Source organism: Sciurus vulgaris (genome assembly GCF_902686455.1).
Source record: "Sciurus vulgaris genome assembly, chromosome: 6".
In the NCBI taxonomy this organism is placed as follows: domain Eukaryota; kingdom Metazoa; phylum Chordata; class Mammalia; order Rodentia; family Sciuridae; genus Sciurus; species Sciurus vulgaris.
The window spans coordinates 30497336-30515251 of record NC_136466.1 but is presented as its reverse complement, the minus strand read 5'-3'; the positions used below and the strand labels follow the sequence as shown (position 1 = coordinate 30515251).

The following is a 17916-nucleotide window of genomic DNA, read 5'->3' as shown; positions in this document are numbered from 1 at the left end:
GAGCCTTGTCTTGTGCCTGGTTCCAGATGTCAGTCCCTTCTGCTGCTGCCAGAGTCCAGCACCAAACAGGACAGGAGTGGCCAAATGGAGATGACAGGGTGGACTGGGAGGAGTAGATGGGGACCTTGGAACTTCCCATAGCTGAGCCAGTGAAGACCTGGACAGCTGGATAATTTGCTGGGGAAAGAACTTTTCTCACGGGGTCATTTCTTTTTGGGAAATTGTTCTCACCCCTGTGCTTCCTACCCGCATCTGGCCTATGTAGCAGGGACTGAGGAAGGAGTCTGAGTCTTTGATGTCTAAGAGGCTGAGTTTGAGTCCCATCTACCATTTTGCTAGAGCACTATGAACCAGTTAATTCTCTGCCATCATTGTTCTCAATTTATCACCTGTAAAGAGGGTGGCTAATAGTGCCAAGTAGAAGATGGGGTGGCATGTAAAAGGGCAAATGCTCTGCAACCAAGGACAAGACTGACAGGAAGAGGACACAGTCTGTGTCTGGCCCTGACAGAGTGGCACATGTATCAGCATGGGTGGAAGCAATCAAGGAAGGCTTCCTGGGGGAGACAGAATACACATAAGGACCATGGCATAGGCACAGCACTTTGCAGTCTATAGTGCCTGCCCACCCTCTCACATGCTTCTGGGACCTCCCTATAGTCAGTGAATCAAACAGGGTCAACACCATGCCTGCTCCTGGGGACACCACCGGCAAGAGGAGGTACCAGGACTTGTGCCCTCCTCTCCTAACTCCCTGTCCAGATTTGTTCTCATTGCTGTCACTTCATCTCATCTGATGACTTGGGAAGTCATTTGCTTTGCCCTGGATGGGTAAGAAGTTTCTAACCTTGTTTTTCTAGGACTGGCCCACTTTGATAATAGTTCTTAGGGGGCAATGAACTAAGGCTCCCAGCACCTTCCACAGAAGCAACCTCCAAGGCATTTGGCAGACCTTTGCAGGATTATCCATGTCATTGGATCGTGAGAAATGTGGCTTTACTAAAAGGAGATGGATGTTTGCCATTCGTTCAAGTGGGTTTAAAGATTTTCCACTATACTCTGCTAAACCTTTTCAGAAAAGAAACAGAGCCCTTTTACTCTTTAGGAGCTGACATCCAGAGCCAACCCAGAACCCAAAAATGCCCTTCAGGTTTATGTTTTAAATAGAGATTTCTAGGGTCTTTTTGACATGAGTTTCACAGCATGAATTTTTGGTGACATGATTTTGAAGAGCAGGTCACTGTTGTGGCCTTTGGCTTTGGACCCCTGCCTTCCAAGTGTGCCTTCACGTCTTTAGTGGATACTTGGTCACAGGTACTGCCTCCACATCTAGAAAAGTACTTCATGATGCAGAAAAGTGCTGTTGCCCCACTGGAGAGGGCAGACATCATGTCCAGTGCTTTCCAGGCTATGAATTCACAGTCCAAAGCAGAGACACCCTACTCAAGCTCTGAGGAGGAAGCAGAATGTATGGAGCCCAGAAAATGGGTTGTGATTTAGTGTCCCAAGCTTTCCACTCAAATCTGTGGCTGGTGCCAGGGCAGAGCTGAAGCGGTAAGCAGACCTTAGGCCTGATAGCTCCCAGTCTGGCCACACGCTTATATTCCCTTGCCTTTAGGCTAAACCCGTGCTGTGCTTCCTGTATCCATCCTCTTGTCAGCACATCAGCCATGTGTGTCCTCAATGTCACAGGCCAGCTGGTTTCCCTCGCATGCTCAGTGTCCTGGCTCAGCATCATCTAGGGCTATGTCGTTCTTTGAGTGAGGCAAGATGGCAAGTCTGATCTGAACCTGATATTTGGCCCTTGGTTCTGGTGGAATAATTCCAGGAAGATTTCCTTCCACCATGGGGTGGAAACTCCTGAGGAAATCCCTAGAATCAGCCAGTACTTGGAGCCCCTAGACAGGCCAGGAGAGCCTGCAAGGAGGTGAGAGATTGTGCTTCTTTTATCCAGCAAAGTCTGACGGGTATGTAGCTGGTCGTTCATTTCAAAATAACTACTTCCTGGACAAAAATATGAACTCCCCTCAAAAAAAAAAAAAAGATAATTTATGGGTAAAACTACAGCCCATTTTGGAAGTTGGGTCCTTTGAATGATAGTCGTATCCTTATGTGTCCGTATACCTTCTCTTACTAGAGAAGAAAATACAATAATCTTAGGAAACATACTCTTCTCAGTCTATGTGCTTTTGGTATTATTTTTCTTATTTTATGCATATTCATTTGAATCATTTTTTGAGCACCCACTATGCATCAGACTTACCACTGGGGGCCGAGGACATGGGACACACCTCTGCACTCATGAGTTCACAATGTGCACTAGCAGACAGTTCCAGTACCATGTGGTCACTGCCTCAAGGGTCTGTATCCCAGGCTACATGGGGTACCCAACCACCGAGTCATCAGGATAGCAGGACACAAAGGATTCCCACAGGAAATCACTCTAAGCAAGTCCTGAAAGGTAGATAGCTGAAGGAGAAGAGCGGGAAGGATGTTCCCAGCAAAGGACACAGCACACACAGAGGACCAGGAGCAAGATGGAAAATGTTGCTTTGAGGGAAGGTGGAGCGGGCCTGGAGCAGGGCCTGCGGACACTGGAGTTGGAGGTATGATGACAATGGAGTTCCAACTGAAGGAGCAGCTGAAGAGTCAGAGAAGAGATTCTGCCAACGTTGACTGTAGCTAAGTTTTATCCAGAGGATGTTATAAAACCACCTGTTGGTGCTCCTGGTTCATCCCAGCACTCCTGCTATGTAACTTTAGAATTACCTGACCTCTCTTAAACCTTGGTTTTCTTGGGTATTAAGTGAACACATTTAATGCTTACGAGTGGAAGGTGGAAATGGATAGCAGGTCTCATAGTGCTGAGACATTTGAGGCCTGGGGGGCAGTGCCTATCACTGACTTCATACCAGAAAAGGAAAGAAACAGAGGAAAATCTGCAGGTGAATTCTACAAAATTGATTGTTTTTAAGTCCATGTTGGAAGACTGATTGCTGTTTCTCCACGTGAAAAACTTGGAAAAATTTCTATATCATGTTTAAAGGAAATGTTGTCAGAAGCATATATTTTCCCAAATCAGACAAGCAAGCAGAGAATTCTGAAATCTTGTTACTTCTCATGTCCTAACTGGGCCTCACAATCTGTTGCCAACATTCTTTTCTTCATCCTTTGGGACCAGATAGAGATGACTTGAGGAAATCATTTGAACGCTTCTGGGAATATATAAAAATTCAATATGTTATTAAAAGTTTATACAATTACATTCATATCCACAAGAAAACCTTTGTTTCTAAAAGGTATGTACTTCCTGCATCATGTTGGAGAAGAAAAGCATGTATCTAAGCAAAATTGAGTGTTTGGGCCCAAACTGAGTGAAGACTTTGGAGACATGTTTCTCTGGAGATCCTCAAACCTTCTACCCTGAGGTTCTATCATGCATGAGTAAGCCCACCAGACCCACAGATCTAAAATTGTGTAGTGCAGGACTCTATTCTGTGACACCTCTCATTCGATACCTACTATTTGGTCGGGCATTTCTTCGAAACTTGCAGAACTAGGAGTTCACACACACACTTCTTGGGCAGATGAATGTGTCTGGTTCTTGAATTCATACATGGGGCTGTTAGTGATGCTCTTGTTTCTGCCAAATGGGTCACCAACAAGTTGAGCAAGCAGGTCTCATGGGCTGTAATTATGAAAGCGACATTATTTTTGTCTCCATTCATTCCTGTCAACTTGCTCAATGAGGGTTTTTTTTTTTTTTTTTTTTTTTTTTTTTTTTCTCTTCTGCTCCTAAATAAAAAGTTCAGGTATCTTTGGCCTTTTCTGGCCATTTTCAGGTTATAAAAAAAGCCCCGTGGCTGTTACAAGCTACAGTCAGAGCCTTAATTGAGCCTTAATTACAAGTATCAGTCTAAACTAGGAATCCCTCCTGTTCATTGAGACTCCTCCCCCTCCTCAGTAGGGTGTGCTGGGAGTTTGGCAGGGAGGGTATGGTCCCCCTTCCTCCTTTCCTCTCTGTTATTTCTCCTCTCCCAGCTTTTCTTTGTAATGGATGCTTCTGCAAAGTGGGGCTAGAGTGTAAGTGGGATATGAACATTTGGATATAGTTTTGGGCAAATATATAAAAATTGCTCTTTATTTGATGAACACTTTCCTGAGTTCTCCTGATGTAGGCAGCACCTCCCTGCCCCCTTAGGCTATCTGCTCCCTCCTCTACTGTGCTACTGCCTCTTTTGTTGGGGTGGAGTGGTGTGGGTGGGGCAGACCTTTTACCCTAGCAAACTGGGCTTGTGGACAGATTCCTCTTAACACACTGTTTGTACCACTACCTGCTCAGACGGATGTTCCTTCTGCAAACTCCATATCCAATCCTTGGGAGAAGGAGGAGGAGGATTTGCAACCACTGGCTTCTTCACCTTTCTCATTGGTTTCCTCTGCTCTAGGCAGCACACTTGGGCTCTTCAAGTGAGCCTTTAGGGTCTGAGTTAGCTCAGCTTTCAGGTAAGGATTGGGAGGGAAGACCCTTCATTCCTCCCCTTTTGATGGGCTACACAACTTAGTGTGGCTCTCTTTGAAGAAATGCTCCTTGCTGGGCACAGTGGTGCATGCCTTTAATCCCAATTCTGAAGGCTAAGGCAGCAGGATTGCAAGTTCAAGGTCAGTCTTATCAACTTAGTGAGGTCCTAAGTAATTTAATGAGACCCTGCCTCAAAAATAATAAATAAAAAAGGACTGGGGAATTAGCTCAGTGTAAAGTGTCCCCTGGCTTCAATCCCCAGAACCAGAATTAACCATTTTAAAGTGAAAATTTCAGGGGCATTCAATACAGTATTCTCTTGGTCTCTCCTCATTCAGGTCTTTTATTACCTCCTTCTTGGTAAGGGTTCCAAAATTAGCATATTGGTTTATTTGATACTTCCTGGGTAAACTCTGCATGTGGCCTGCCCCCTCACATTTGGCATTTCATGGCTATTATATCTGCTACTTCAGTGAAAACATCTAATTTAACATCTTTTGTACATGGATTATATCCGTAGGCTTTATAAGAGCCCTGTGAGGTGGGGACAATTGTCCCTCTTATACAGGTAAATAAACTGAGAGAGAAGTGGCTTAGTGATGCCATGATGGCTAGGATTTGAGCTCTGACAGATCTGTCCAGCAGCAACATCAGGGTTGTGTCCACCTTGACATGAAATGGTGGCCACGCTGACCTTCCTCCTTAGGGCTGTTCCCTGGGTCCCCACCTACCTCTACCCACTGAGCCATCCTAGTAGTACCTGAATTCCTCAAGGGCCCTCAGGACCAAGTCTCCCAAACCATAGCGAAAGATTATCTGAAGACAAAGCAAGAACGTCTGTGTACCATCTCTGCTGATAAGCAGGTAGAAGGGGCTGCACAGAGATCTCCAGCCTGGCCTGAGCCATGTACCAGATGCAGCAGGATGTCCTCTGCCAGAGACAGGTCAGGCCTAGAGAGCAGCATTGAGCACTGGGAGCCTGTGAGGGGAGCAGGAGCGGGTACAGTGCCTCAAGTAGTAAGCCCTTCAGGCTTGAGGCACTCTGCCTGTGCAGTCGTGTCTCCTGCCTTCTGGTGCCATGCTTCTGGGGGCCTCATAATGGGCTCTGAAGGGCTGCAGGATAGAGGTGCCTGGAGCAGCATTCATCTTCCTCAAACTGAGGTGGCCAAGGGTGAAGGCCAGAGGCTTGGGTGGACAGGTGGTGTCTGGGACTGCTGACTTGGGCACTATTCTCAAGGAGTGGCCGTTGGACTCCCAATTGATTTCCTCTTCTTGCCTTCTGTTTTCAGGGAACCCCAAAGGTGCGATGCTCACCCATGGGAACGTGGTGGCTGATTTCTCAGGCTTTCTGAAAGTGACAGAGGTGAATAAAGTAAATTTACTATACAAGGTCTTTGAGGACAACCTCAAACCTCAGAGGGTTTGGTTTGGTTTTGTTTCATTGTTTTTTTTTTCCCCCTGATATAATCTGGGCTGCCATTCATAGGCATGAGTTTCTGTTCTCAATAGAGCAACCCCACTTTCAAAGCCCCTTTCAACCCCATACCTGACAAACACTTGATTGATTTCTAAGAGTACTAAGATACCAGAAAGAAAAGTTTGTAAACCTATTTTTCATTTTTAACTTCAAAAATCGAGATACCTGTCCTTTTGTATATGTATTCAACAAGTAGCCCTTATTAACTTGTTTCTCAAGTAGGTCAGGGTTTAATTCAGTCATTTTGTGTTTAAGGACTACTAGAGTCTGAGAAACAACCACAACTGCAAATTTATAAAGCTGTACTTAAAGGTAAATCTAAGATCATAAAAGCTTGAGACCTTGGCCTGACAAAAGCATGTTAGTGTTTTATAACCAGCTAAGAAAGGAGGACCCCCCAGGTGTGGTAAGTATGCTCTGCAGTTTCCCTCAGGAGAAAGGATGGTACCTTTTCATAGGAGTTAGGCTTCGTCTCCACTGTGGAGGCATCTCTCTCCAGGTGATATTATGAAGCCTGTGCCCCAATCATGTACTTTGATAGACAACTATGAGAGACGGTTGGTTACTGAGTCCAGGTTAGGAGCCATGAGCCACGTTCTCAGGGTTTGTCCAAATTGGTCCAAAAAGGCAGTCCAGAAGAGCCAAGCCGTCCAGCAAAGAAAGCTTTCCTTGTTCAGGCCCCTTCCTGGCCCAAGCAGCCTCTGTCCCTAGCGTGAGTCTCACCTGTGTTGGTGGGCTGCAGCAGGGCTCCCTGTCAGCTTTCCCCTTTAAGGCCCTGATCCCTGACTGTGGCTTGGGAGGCCAGATTCAGCCACCTCTTTGGGACTTGGCCTTGTCTCCTCCTTTGTCCTGGGCTCTCTGGGCCCCCTTCTCTGAAGAAGGACTAGGAAGTGCTGATAAGCCAAGACCCAGGGAGATTGGGCAAATGGGGTCTGGGGCAGATCCCACAGTTGTGGGGAGGAAGGGGAGAGAGCCAGGCTGGCGCCGACTGACTGCAAGTGAGATGCAGGCCCTTCCCTGCGGAGCCCGACTCTGCTGGTTTATGTGTGCTTCATTTGGCTCTTTGCTTCTGCAGATAACCTAGACCCACTGGCGCTGCGACCTAACACTTCGCTTCCTATGCTGCCCTGTCTCTCTCTCTTTTCTCTCTGCACCTTTCCTCCCTCTCCCCCACCCCTTCATTTTTTTCTCTCTCTCATATCACTCTGTCTTCACACCTTCCATCCCCTTCCCTCCCTCCCTGTTCGCCCCCTCCAGGACCATTTTCTCTTTATTGTTTTATGACTCTCTTGTTGTCTTCCTGTCAGTGTTTCTTTCCTTTCTGTCTCCCATGCCCGTCACCTGCAGAAAGTGATCTTTCCGAGACAGGACGATGTGCTCATCTCCTTCCTGCCTCTGGCTCACATGTTTGAGAGAGTAATCCAGGTAAGACGCCCACCTGACTGACTGGGACTTGCCTGGGCTCCTTCTGTTTTCTTGCAGAGTCAGTGGGCTCCCACTTGTGCGGATGTGCACTTTTCCTATTTGCCTTTAGCACACATGTTTGAGCGAATGGTGCAGGTAAGGCCCTGGCACAGAGAGGCACAACCTGTGCCTAGAACCCGTAGCCCTAGCAAGATGTCATTTGTCACTGGTAGTATGAAGTAGAATCAAAATGCCCTATCCTCAGAAGGTACCAGAGGGGTCAGAAGGGTCCAAGGACCTTGGTCACCCCATCAGTCCCTCCAGGAAGACCCGTGCTCGTAACATCTGCTCTGAGAGCACAGCAACTTTGCAGAAGTTTGCTTTACCATCCAAGCTCTGTGCAGTACCGCTCCATGTATGGCCAACACAGTTCAGTTCCACAATTCTCATAACTCACAAGTTCCTGAAAGAGAGAACAAGCTGTAAAGAATCAAACTGTCATGGCTCCTCAGGCTGCAGATGGGGACTAGTATTAGCTTGAGTCTGTCTGAGTCAGGCCTTGCGGGGGTATAGTGAGGGGAGGAATCCATATGTTACTGTGGGGACAAAGAATTCTCCATGCTTGTGTCACTCAAGGTTCCAGCCTATAAATAAACTGCGTCTTTTAAGCCTTTCCAATTTTGCCTTGGGAGAGATCTGGTATAATAGGGCAAGCTTTCCAGCTTTCTTGGCCTGAATTAGAATGCCAGTAATTACTGTCAAGTAGTTTTTTGTTTTTTTTTTGTTTTTTTTGTTTTTTTTTTTACCCTGGGCAAGTCACTTTACCCAGGATAAAGTGAGCTATGCATTCCTAACCTGTAAAGGGGATGGTTAGGAATACTACCTCACTTGTAGGGTTGCTGTGAGCATTAATGACAGGAGCACATATAAGGCCCGCTCTTAGTCCCACTACAAACCAGTCAGACTCCCTGTTACTTAACCTGCCATCAAATAGCACCCACAGCCAACTTTAGCAGCAGCTGTAGTACTTGTGAGAATAACAAGTCTTTCCATCATTGCAGAGATATCCTTGGGAAAACCCACAGGGTCCAGGACCTGAAACATATCCATTAATAAGATGTACATATCTGGGAGACCTAGTTTCCAGGGAGGCCTATGTCCTGCATTGGGGAGTGGGTGTGTGGGTAGACATCCATGAATATGGCTGCTTTGGCATCAACCAAATCAATCTCGATTCTTTTCCCTGTGCCTGAGTAGGACTTAATGTGAAGATTTGGGATGGGGAGGTGGTTCAGATAGCACTCTTCGTGTCTCGTGGCAGCAGCCAGAGCTAGGCTTGGATTGTGGGTGCCCTTCATAGAGTTTGGAAAGCTCTGGGTTGCGGCCAGGAGTGACCTGCCCATCCTAATGGACTCCTACCTTCCTGTCCTTCCCTTCCAGTCTGTTGTCTACTGCCACGGAGGGCGCGTTGGCTTCTTCCAGGGAGACATCCGCCTTCTCTCAGATGACATGAAGGCTCTACACCCCACCATCTTCCCTGTGGTCCCACGACTGCTGAACCGGATGTATGACAAGGTGAGCCCTGCGGGGAGTCTGTAGCCAGGCTGAGGTTCAGCTTATCTGCTTATCCAGACAGATTCTGGAGCCCCATGTCCTGAAAGTTGCTTCCTCACTTGTATTCTCTGACTCTTTTTTTATTTTGCTCTTCTGTCTCCCATTTTCTTCCTATTCTCCAAAACCTTGGTTGGGGCAGTGTTTTTTAGGAAATTCCATCTCTGCAAGATGCCTGGACTTTGGCAGAGTTAACCTTCAGCTTGAGGTTGCACATTCAGTGACCTCCTACAGGGGTATAATAGAGCGTGGCTTCTCTGATGGCCAATCTAGGCTTTCTTCCTTGGGGACATGACTTCAGGCCCTGACAGCTGTTTGCAATGTGTGTTCCTCAGATCTTCAGCCAGGCAGACACTCCACTGAAGCGCTGGCTGCTGGAGTTCGCAGCAAAGCGTAAGCAGGCTGAGGTCCGGAGTGGAATCATCAGAAATAACAGTATCTGGGATGAACTCTTCTTTAATAAGATTCAGGTAAGAAATGAGCAAGTGATTACAGAATGACACCTGTGTCCAGTGGGTGATCTTACAGGGGAACTAGAGAAGTTCATCCCAGTGGCCTGTAATCTTATGGAATAATGACTCATGTAATTAAAGTTTATTTTAGGGGCAGGGGTTGTGGCTCAGTGGTAGAGCACTTGCCCAGCAAGTGTGAGGCACTGGGTTTGATTCTCAGTACCACATATAAATAAATGAATAAAATAAAGGTCTATCAACATCTAAAAAAGTATTTTTTAAAAAAAGTTTATCTTACAATTGAAATTTTAAATCAGTCACTTTTCAATTGTGGTGATTACTTAGAAGGACCCATGGTAAGTAGCTCTCTTGACCTCCACAGACATCAGGGTAACTTGGATAGTCTGGTCAGTGCTCCACCAAGATGCTGCTAGAGTCTGAAGGTTCTCTTGCCTTTCCCTGTAACCCTGGCCACAGTGGTATTCCAGCAGCACCAGGTTCTAGTTTGATGCTCAGGAATATTCTTTTCCTTCCCCGTTTCCTGTCCCTTCATCCTCTCCAAACCAGTCCAGTCCAGAATTGCACATTTCTGTATCTCTGTATAAAGCCTTCAAGCACTGTATTACCCAAAGAATCACTTGTTAATTAGTAGAATATACTCATTTTTTTCTTGCTATTCTATTTTTAGCTATGAAAATTAATATTTAAACTCTCTTGGATCAACTTACAGAAACAAATTGTTTCAAGTATTCTTTGTTCTCTGTAGTGCATAGTAAATAAAGCATTGTATTGATTTATACATGAAAAAAAAGATAATGCCATTAAAATGGATGTTGGAAGAAATTGCCCTAAGTAATTGTTTTGGATGCTTATGAATGATGAAAGAGTGAGAGAGCAGTGGTATATTTTAAGGAAAGGGGAACCAGCATTATACAGTGCCACACAGACTAATGCCACTAATCTCAAGAGACATAAAAGAGTTGAAGAGTTGATCAAGGAGCTAGGGTTTTAGCTCAATGTAAGAGCTATTACCTAGCATGTGCAAGACTCTGGGTTCCATCCTCAGCACCCTGCCAAAAAACTGTTTGGTTTTATCATGGGTTAAGTTGCAGAACTGATGGGGTTTATCATTTGGAAGGGGAAGGGACTTCCTCAATTCATGGTCTTCTCTTTGTTCCAAACCCTAGCACCCAGGTCAGTGTTGGTCCTGAGTGAGATCCACATGGGCAGGAAATCATCTCAGGTAACACAAATGTTGGCAGATTCTTCTGTCTTCCCACAGGCCAGTCTTGGTGGACGTGTTCGGATGATTGTTACTGGAGCAGCCCCTGCATCACCAACAGTCCTGGGATTTCTCCGGGCAGCCCTGGGGTGCCAGGTATTGCCTTGTATGATCTCTGTGGGAGCAGAGGCATGTGCATCAAGCAGGAGATCTATTTTGCCCTCTACTGTACAGAAAAAGATCTGAGGAACAAGATTGTGGGGATAAATCTCCCTTTTCCAAGAATGAAAAAAAAAATCCCAGAGCCATTTAAAAACTGGGATACACTTGCCACTCTCTGAAAAACACATGTGTGTGCACTCTGGCAAATTACTTTCCCTGAGCCCTTGGAAGGTTTTAGCAAAGGACAAAGGGATCAGATAAACTATATATGAATCTTCAATGTGCCAGAGAAACTGTACCAAACCTGTACCACATCTCTACATTCCCCAGCCTGTAAAATATCTCCCAATATCTCAGAAAAGGAGCACAAGGGAGGGGATGAAAGCCCATTTATATATTATTTGATTCAGTGGGCTTTGTTATCTCTAAAAATTCTCCTTCATTTGTCCATTCAATTAGTATTTATTAATTTCCTACATATGCAAGGTATTGTAACATTGTTGTGGCTGATGGGTTTCAAGTCAAGCAAATATGTCTGTTTCATAATTGTGCATGACTATATATTTATGCTTTAGAAGCCACATGCTTCTTATGCTATCCTCCTATTCCACACCAACATGGTCTGACTTGTTCCAAAGGCAGTCTCTTCCATGTGGTGAGAGCTTTCATGCAGATAAGAGGGGCTCTAATGAAACGTAGTAAATTTTGAAATGCTTATCTCTAATACCCATTTATCCATATGGAAAATAGAGTCAATGGTCGAAAATAGGTCAGAAATCTTTATCCCAATCTACATAACCTTATCTACTAAGTGTGGGAAAGTAGCACTATTTTTAAGCAAATGTAGCCATACTTGTTGTCTGCATTCATCTTTCCCTAAAGTTACCTGCTTCCAGAGCACCTTCCCTTATACCAATGGTCAGTGGGGAGGTTAACTAACTGAAAAGGGCAGAAAATCAGCTCTGGGAGGGTTTTTGCCCATAGTGATTTCCAGGTTTTTCTCAAAGGTTTATGAAGGTTATGGCCAAACTGAGTGTACTGCTGGATGCACCTTCACCACACCTGGGGACTGGACTTCAGGTAGGATGGGCTAGAGATGTTGGAGCAGCTTGTTATGAAAATAGCAAATATTATGAAAATAGCAGAATCTAAAATCTCCCTCCTAGAAGTTGAATTTGCATGAATAATTCAGAAAAAATCAAAGGGAATAGAAGAAAAACTTTAATGATGGTTATGTAAAAGTCATGATGTTATAGGTCTGGTTTTTTTTTGTTATGAATTTTTTGTGTTTTCCTATTTTTTATATTTTCCTGTTTCCTTCATAGATAAGTAGAAGTTATACCAAAAGAAGAATAGAGCAAAAGATTACTATTCTAGGTGGAAAAATGCTTATAGTATCATTGTATTAGATTTTACAGATTCTAAATAGTGCACAGTCTTACTTATAATCATTTCAGAACTAGGTTTTAGAGTGAAAGAAGAAGCCTGTGAATTGAATATAATTTGTAAAGGAGAAGCACATTCATAGTGACTAGAGAACACCTCTTCTCTCTCTCTCTCTCTCTCTCTCTCTCTCTCTCTCTCTCTCTCTCTCTCTCTCTCTCTCTCTCTCTTTCTTTTTTTTTTCTTTGTTTTTTCTTTCTGGTATATTATAAGTATTCATAGTTATGGAATTCAGTGTCATATTTATACATATACATACCAAAAATTGATCAATCACATTCCCCAGTAAATTCCCTTTCCTCCTCTCCTCTTCCTCCTTTTTTTGCTACTCTACTGATCTCCCTTCTACTATTATTTTATATATATTTATTATTTAAAATGTCATGTGTAGACCACCAGCAGCAGCATCACCATGGTGCCTATAAGAGTTGTAGAGTCTCATATATAAATGTATATGCGTACACACACACATACTGGGGATTGAATCCAGAGGCACTTTACCACTGAGTGACATTACCAGTCCTTTTTATTTTTTGAGGCTGGGTCTCACAAAGTTGCTGAGGATCTTGCTAAGTTGCTGAGGCTGGTCTCAAATGTGTGATCCTCCTGCCTCAGCCTCCCAACTTGTAGTGATTATAGGCATGTGCCACTCTACATAGCTTATTAATATTTTAATTGGTGCATTACAATTTTTGGAATTCATTGTGACAACTATACATGGACATAGCATAATTTGGTAGAGATTTTGCTCCCCAGTATTTCCCCATCTCCCTTCCCTTCCCCTCAATCTCCTTCCTTTGCTCTACTGGCCTCCCCTCTATTCTTCTGAAAGAGAACTGCTTCTTTTTTTTAAATCTTTTTTTTTTTTTTTTTTAAGTTGTAGATGGACACAAACCTTTATTTTATTTATTTTCATGTGGTGCTAAGAATCAAACCCAGGACCTCACACATGCTAGGCAAGTGCTGTACCACTGAGCTACAACCCCAGTCTGAGAACTGCTTCTTAAATGACCATTTGAGAGTCCTTTTGGGAACTATGATCTCCTGTGATATTAATATCTAGAAGGCAGTGGTACCTTGGAAAGGAGCAGCTCCCATCCACACTCCCATTCTGAGGAGATTTGTCCCTCAGGGGAGTGGGAAGCAGGTCTGCAATAGGAAGCCCATGGATTATTTATCCATCACCACATTTAGACCAGATACTGGAAGAAGCTGGAAAACAGTAAACAACAATAACAAATCCTTCAAGATAACAACATAACAACTTTCTCTGTGAGCCTAGGCCACTGTTTGAACCTGAGTTTGCTCAACTCCAAACCAGAAAATTTGGGGTGATGTACATGCAATAAAATATGCTCATAAATGCAACACTATTTTTAGAGTACCTTGAGATAGTCAGTAGAAACGAAAGATGGATTCTAAGTGGAAATCATATTTAGCCAATCCAAGTGTGGAAGTTTTATTTTTTAATTCTATGTCTTTAAACTCTAGCCAGAGAAAGTCTATTTTTCATGGTCCTTCAGTCACCCTGCCACTGACAAATCTTCAGGAACCGTCTTTAGAGGTTCTGGCTCACTTAACTGCCGTCATATTGGCAAATCATTCTCACATATTCCCTTCCTTTGGGACACTTTCCTTCTTCTACATTTTCCTTTATTATACACACACACACACACACATATAAACACATCTTCCGTCCCTTTTTATATTTTATGTAGGGACAGGGTCTTGCTAAGTTGCTTAGGGCCTCACTAAGTTGCTGAGTTTGGCTTTGTGATCCTCCTGCTTCAGCTTCCCAAGGATTACAGGCATGTACCACTGCACCTAGCCAAAATGATTGGTTTTTATTCCTTTGTACCTTAAAAACCTATAAGACTATTGGCTGTGAGAGGGTGTGATATCTTTGCACAGTATTTAAAAGGCTCAGCGACCTCTCTTTTAAAAGAGAAACCAAAATGTCACAGCCTTGCTTTTCATAGACATAGCTTACTTTTCTTTCAGGACCTTGGCTAGCACCTGCTATGAAATCCTTTAACTTAAAGGATAATAACTAGAAAATGACAGATATAATTCCGTGGTTGGAGTATATATAAGACAAAGAAAATTTGGTATCTCCCCACCCCAGGAGAGCGAGTTACCTCATCCAGTTTCCTCTCCCTTTATTCTTCAAAGTGTCACATATAGACCAGTAGCAGCAGCATCACCATGGTGCCTGTAAGAGTTGTAGAGTCTCATGCCTCAAACCAGACCTACTGAGTCAGAACCCACAATTTGACATGATTGCTAGGTCCTTCCTATGCACCAGTCAACAGACTGGTGGCTAGAGGAAAAACAAATGATAGCTGTATTGTATGATCCCCAAACCGAGATACATGATCTGACAATGTGGAAAATGTTATAATGTGGGCACTATTGTAAAAGCTCCTGACTTCCTCCTTACCTAAGCCCCTGTGCAGGTTGATGCTGGACCAGGTGTGCCTGTTTTTCTTTTTAAGAATCAAATTTAAAATGAAGGCCAGGTAGAGGTTGGCCTTTGCTTTCTCCAGAATGTTATTTTATTATCAGCGCTTGCCTGTGACAAATACCTGTCTAAAGCTACTTTGCTTTCCTTCCATAATTCCCCACTTTGACCATTAAAGAGTTTTACAGTCAGGTGGGGCCTTTTCAGTGCTAAATCTGATCTGAACAGTGACAAGCGCCTTCTTACTCTGGTGTTCTAGGGCATGTGGGGGCACCTCTGCCCTGCAACCATATCAAGCTCGTTGATGTGGAGGAACTGAACTATTGGACCTGCAAAGGAGAGGGAGAGGTAAACTTAAAGATGTAGCCATTCATGTCTGTGAGTAAGAACAAGCAAACAAAAACAAGTAGGAACGGAATTATTTTCCTTTCGCCTTGTGTATACAGTCATTTTAAGTTACTGATTAATTTGACTTAAATCAAGATTTTAAGTTCCTAAACTTTGTTTTAAAACCCCATTTTTTTTTTCTCCTAACTGTGGCATGGTCTGCTGCTATATAATGTGCCCCAGAAGAAACATGGCCATGTACAAATAGACCAGATGAGCTGGCCTGTACTTTCTCATTCCATGGGAGTGGATGGTGAAGTTGACTGCGTCTCTGGCAGAATCAGCTGGCCATCAGTATCCGTGATGACATCCCACTGAGTGTGACAAAGCAGCATGTGGCCAGGGTCATAGGGCTCTTGAAGGAGAAGAGATGGCAAAGGAAGAAGGGTGGCCAGAATAGGGGCAAAAACAGGGAGGACCCTACTTGAGAAAAGACAAAAAACAACTTAAAAGGCAGAGAGAACTGGCAAGTGTTCCCATCACTATGATTTCCACATGGGCTTTGCTGGTGGATGGCATACCTCATTCTCCCTATGCCTGGTGACAGCTTCTCATTGCTGGCATTCATTATGCTGTGGCTGAGAGAAGCCATGGTATTTCACCCCACAGATCTGTGTGAGAGGACCAAACGTGTTCAAAGGCTACTTAAAAGATCAGGAGAGGACAAAGGAAGCTCTGGACAGTGACGGCTGGCTTCACACTGGGGACATTGGGAAATGGCTGCCGGTATGTGTATCTGGAATCCTAGAGGGCCAACTATTTTGGTGGTGGGAGGATATGTGATCTGGTTCCGTAAGGCAGGAATTTTCTCCATATCTTTCCTGATAGATATTCTTACAAGAACACCTGAGGGATTGAGAGGTTCTTCCTTACCTGCCCCTCAATGCTTCCTTTTCCTTTTCCTCCTGTGTGGGAGGGTATGGCTGGGGTCTTGGGGGCCAACTCCCTCCCCTTAACGGTTTCCAGATAGTGATATGCTAGCATGTGGAATCTGATGGTGGAGTGGAAGAAGGGCGATGTCTGGGGGATCTGAGAAGTGCTTGCAGCTGGGTGCTTGCAGTTTCTTTGACTCTGCTGGCAGTTGCTCTTGTTACCTTGAGCAAAGCCCCATCCCTCTCCTGGATTCCACAATGACACAATTACAGAAAAAGAGCATTCTTTAGCCATGGCCCGCAAATTCTATCTGAGACAAATTTGCCTCATTCTTTCACTTCTCAAACTGGAATAGTAACATTAGTTACTATTGTGAGGAACAAATGAAAATATCTGTAAAGCACTTATGACAGTACCTGGTACATAGGAAATACTTTGATGAATGCTTTAACCAGTAAAAGGCTCTGTTGCCAACATGGAGAGTACTTGCCTGGTGCAGCCCAGCCAGGAAGCCTCTTCTGTGTCTCTGGCAAGTTGCTAAGGTTTGTTCTGGACATTTAGAGGCATTGAATTTATCAGACATATGAATAATATTGATTCCTGTCTGGACCCTGTGGACTGGCAGGCCAATTTGTCCCTGCTTGGATACGTGTGCTTCCCATGAGAAACCCTCATGCCTGGGGCAGACAGGAATTTATCCCCAGTGTATGTCCTGGGCCAGGTCCTCTGTTCAGGGAAGACATACATTTTTTTTAACATTATTGAGCCAATGTGATGGACATGAGTGGGAACACACACCTGGGGAAAGGCAGGGGAGGACAGGTGCCTATTGGATCCAAGTCTCAGAATAAGCCATGTTCTAAGAGAAAAGGAAAGAGTGAGAAGCACAATCCAGAGTAGAGATAGGAGGAGGAGTGTAAGGCAAGCAGTTCCAACTGAAGGCCCACAGGTATGGGGGAAGAGAGGCCAATGGGTCCAGGACATCTGCAGAAGGCAGACTGTCCCATCAGCTACGGAGTTCAGTCTTCAGGGCCTCTCGCTTACATGCACACCTTCCAAAGCCCTGCACTTCATTTTATATTAGAAGGCCCTCAAAACTGTAAAAGTTCAAAGTCCCACAAAACTTAGATTGCCGCTGATGCCCTGAACTTGAATGAAACCACCCACCTCACAGAGCTTGGTGAGAAGCAAGCAAATCAGTTCATGTGAAGCTGCCTGTGCTCCAACACACCCCAAAACAGCAGGCAGGAGGCCTGTGAAGTCAGTTTCTAAAGTTTTTATATTTAAATGATGGCTGAATTTTAATTAAAATTATTACTGTAACCATTGAAATAAATATGTATTCTTTCTAAATTTCTCATGTAAGGCAAATCATGCTTTCCTGTCATAAGTCCCACTTAGTCGTGATGTTTTTCTTCATATTATTTTTCTAAAAATTGTGTTTGGCTTTTCAACGTATTCAAACATTAGCTTGATCTGCAATTTTCCTTTTACATACAATTCTATTATGGTTTTTGAGAATGGCCTATAATTTCCCTTTTTTTGTGGGAAGGTACCAGGGATTGAACTCAGGGGCACTCAACCACTGAGCCACATCCCCAGTCCTACTTCATATTTTATTTAGAGACAGAGTATCACTGAGTTGCTTAGCACCTCACCTTTGCTGAGGTTGACTTTGAACTCTCCATCCTCCTGCTTTAGCCTCCCGAAAAGCTGGGATTACAGGTGTGCACCACCATGCCAAGCCTGTAATTTCCTATTATATACAATTCTGTTATGGTTTTAGTGTGAACTTATTGAATGCGTTGATGAGTAGTTTGATTTTTGTTTCCTTTCCTGTTTTTTGGAAGAGTATGTGCAAGATTTGAATGCTCAATTCTTAAATTTTAGGTAGAAATAATC

At 44.1% G+C, this 17916-nt stretch overlaps 1 protein-coding gene across 2 annotated transcripts in view; it reads left to right on the top strand.

The window, feature by feature from the left end:
- The window catches only part of ACSL6 (acyl-CoA synthetase long chain family member 6), a 58285-nt gene that overhangs the window by 24667 nt on the left and 15702 nt on the right, over positions 1–17916 (top strand). Inside the window, exons 10-17 of one of the 2 annotated variants that reach the window (XM_079144137.1) lie at positions 5812–5885; positions 7482–7559; positions 8844–8978; positions 9350–9484; positions 10749–10844; positions 11858–11930; positions 15014–15102; positions 15751–15867. In XM_079144137.1, the coding sequence (XP_079000263.1) occupies positions 5812–5885; positions 7482–7559; positions 8844–8978; positions 9350–9484; positions 10749–10844; positions 11858–11930; positions 15014–15102; positions 15751–15867 (797 nt within the window). Of the gene's footprint in view, positions 1–5811; positions 5886–7346; positions 7425–7481; positions 7560–8843; positions 8979–9349; positions 9485–10748; positions 10845–11857; positions 11931–15013; positions 15103–15750; positions 15868–17916 lie in introns of both variants that reach the window. The other variant, XM_079144136.1, reaches the window with a different exon arrangement.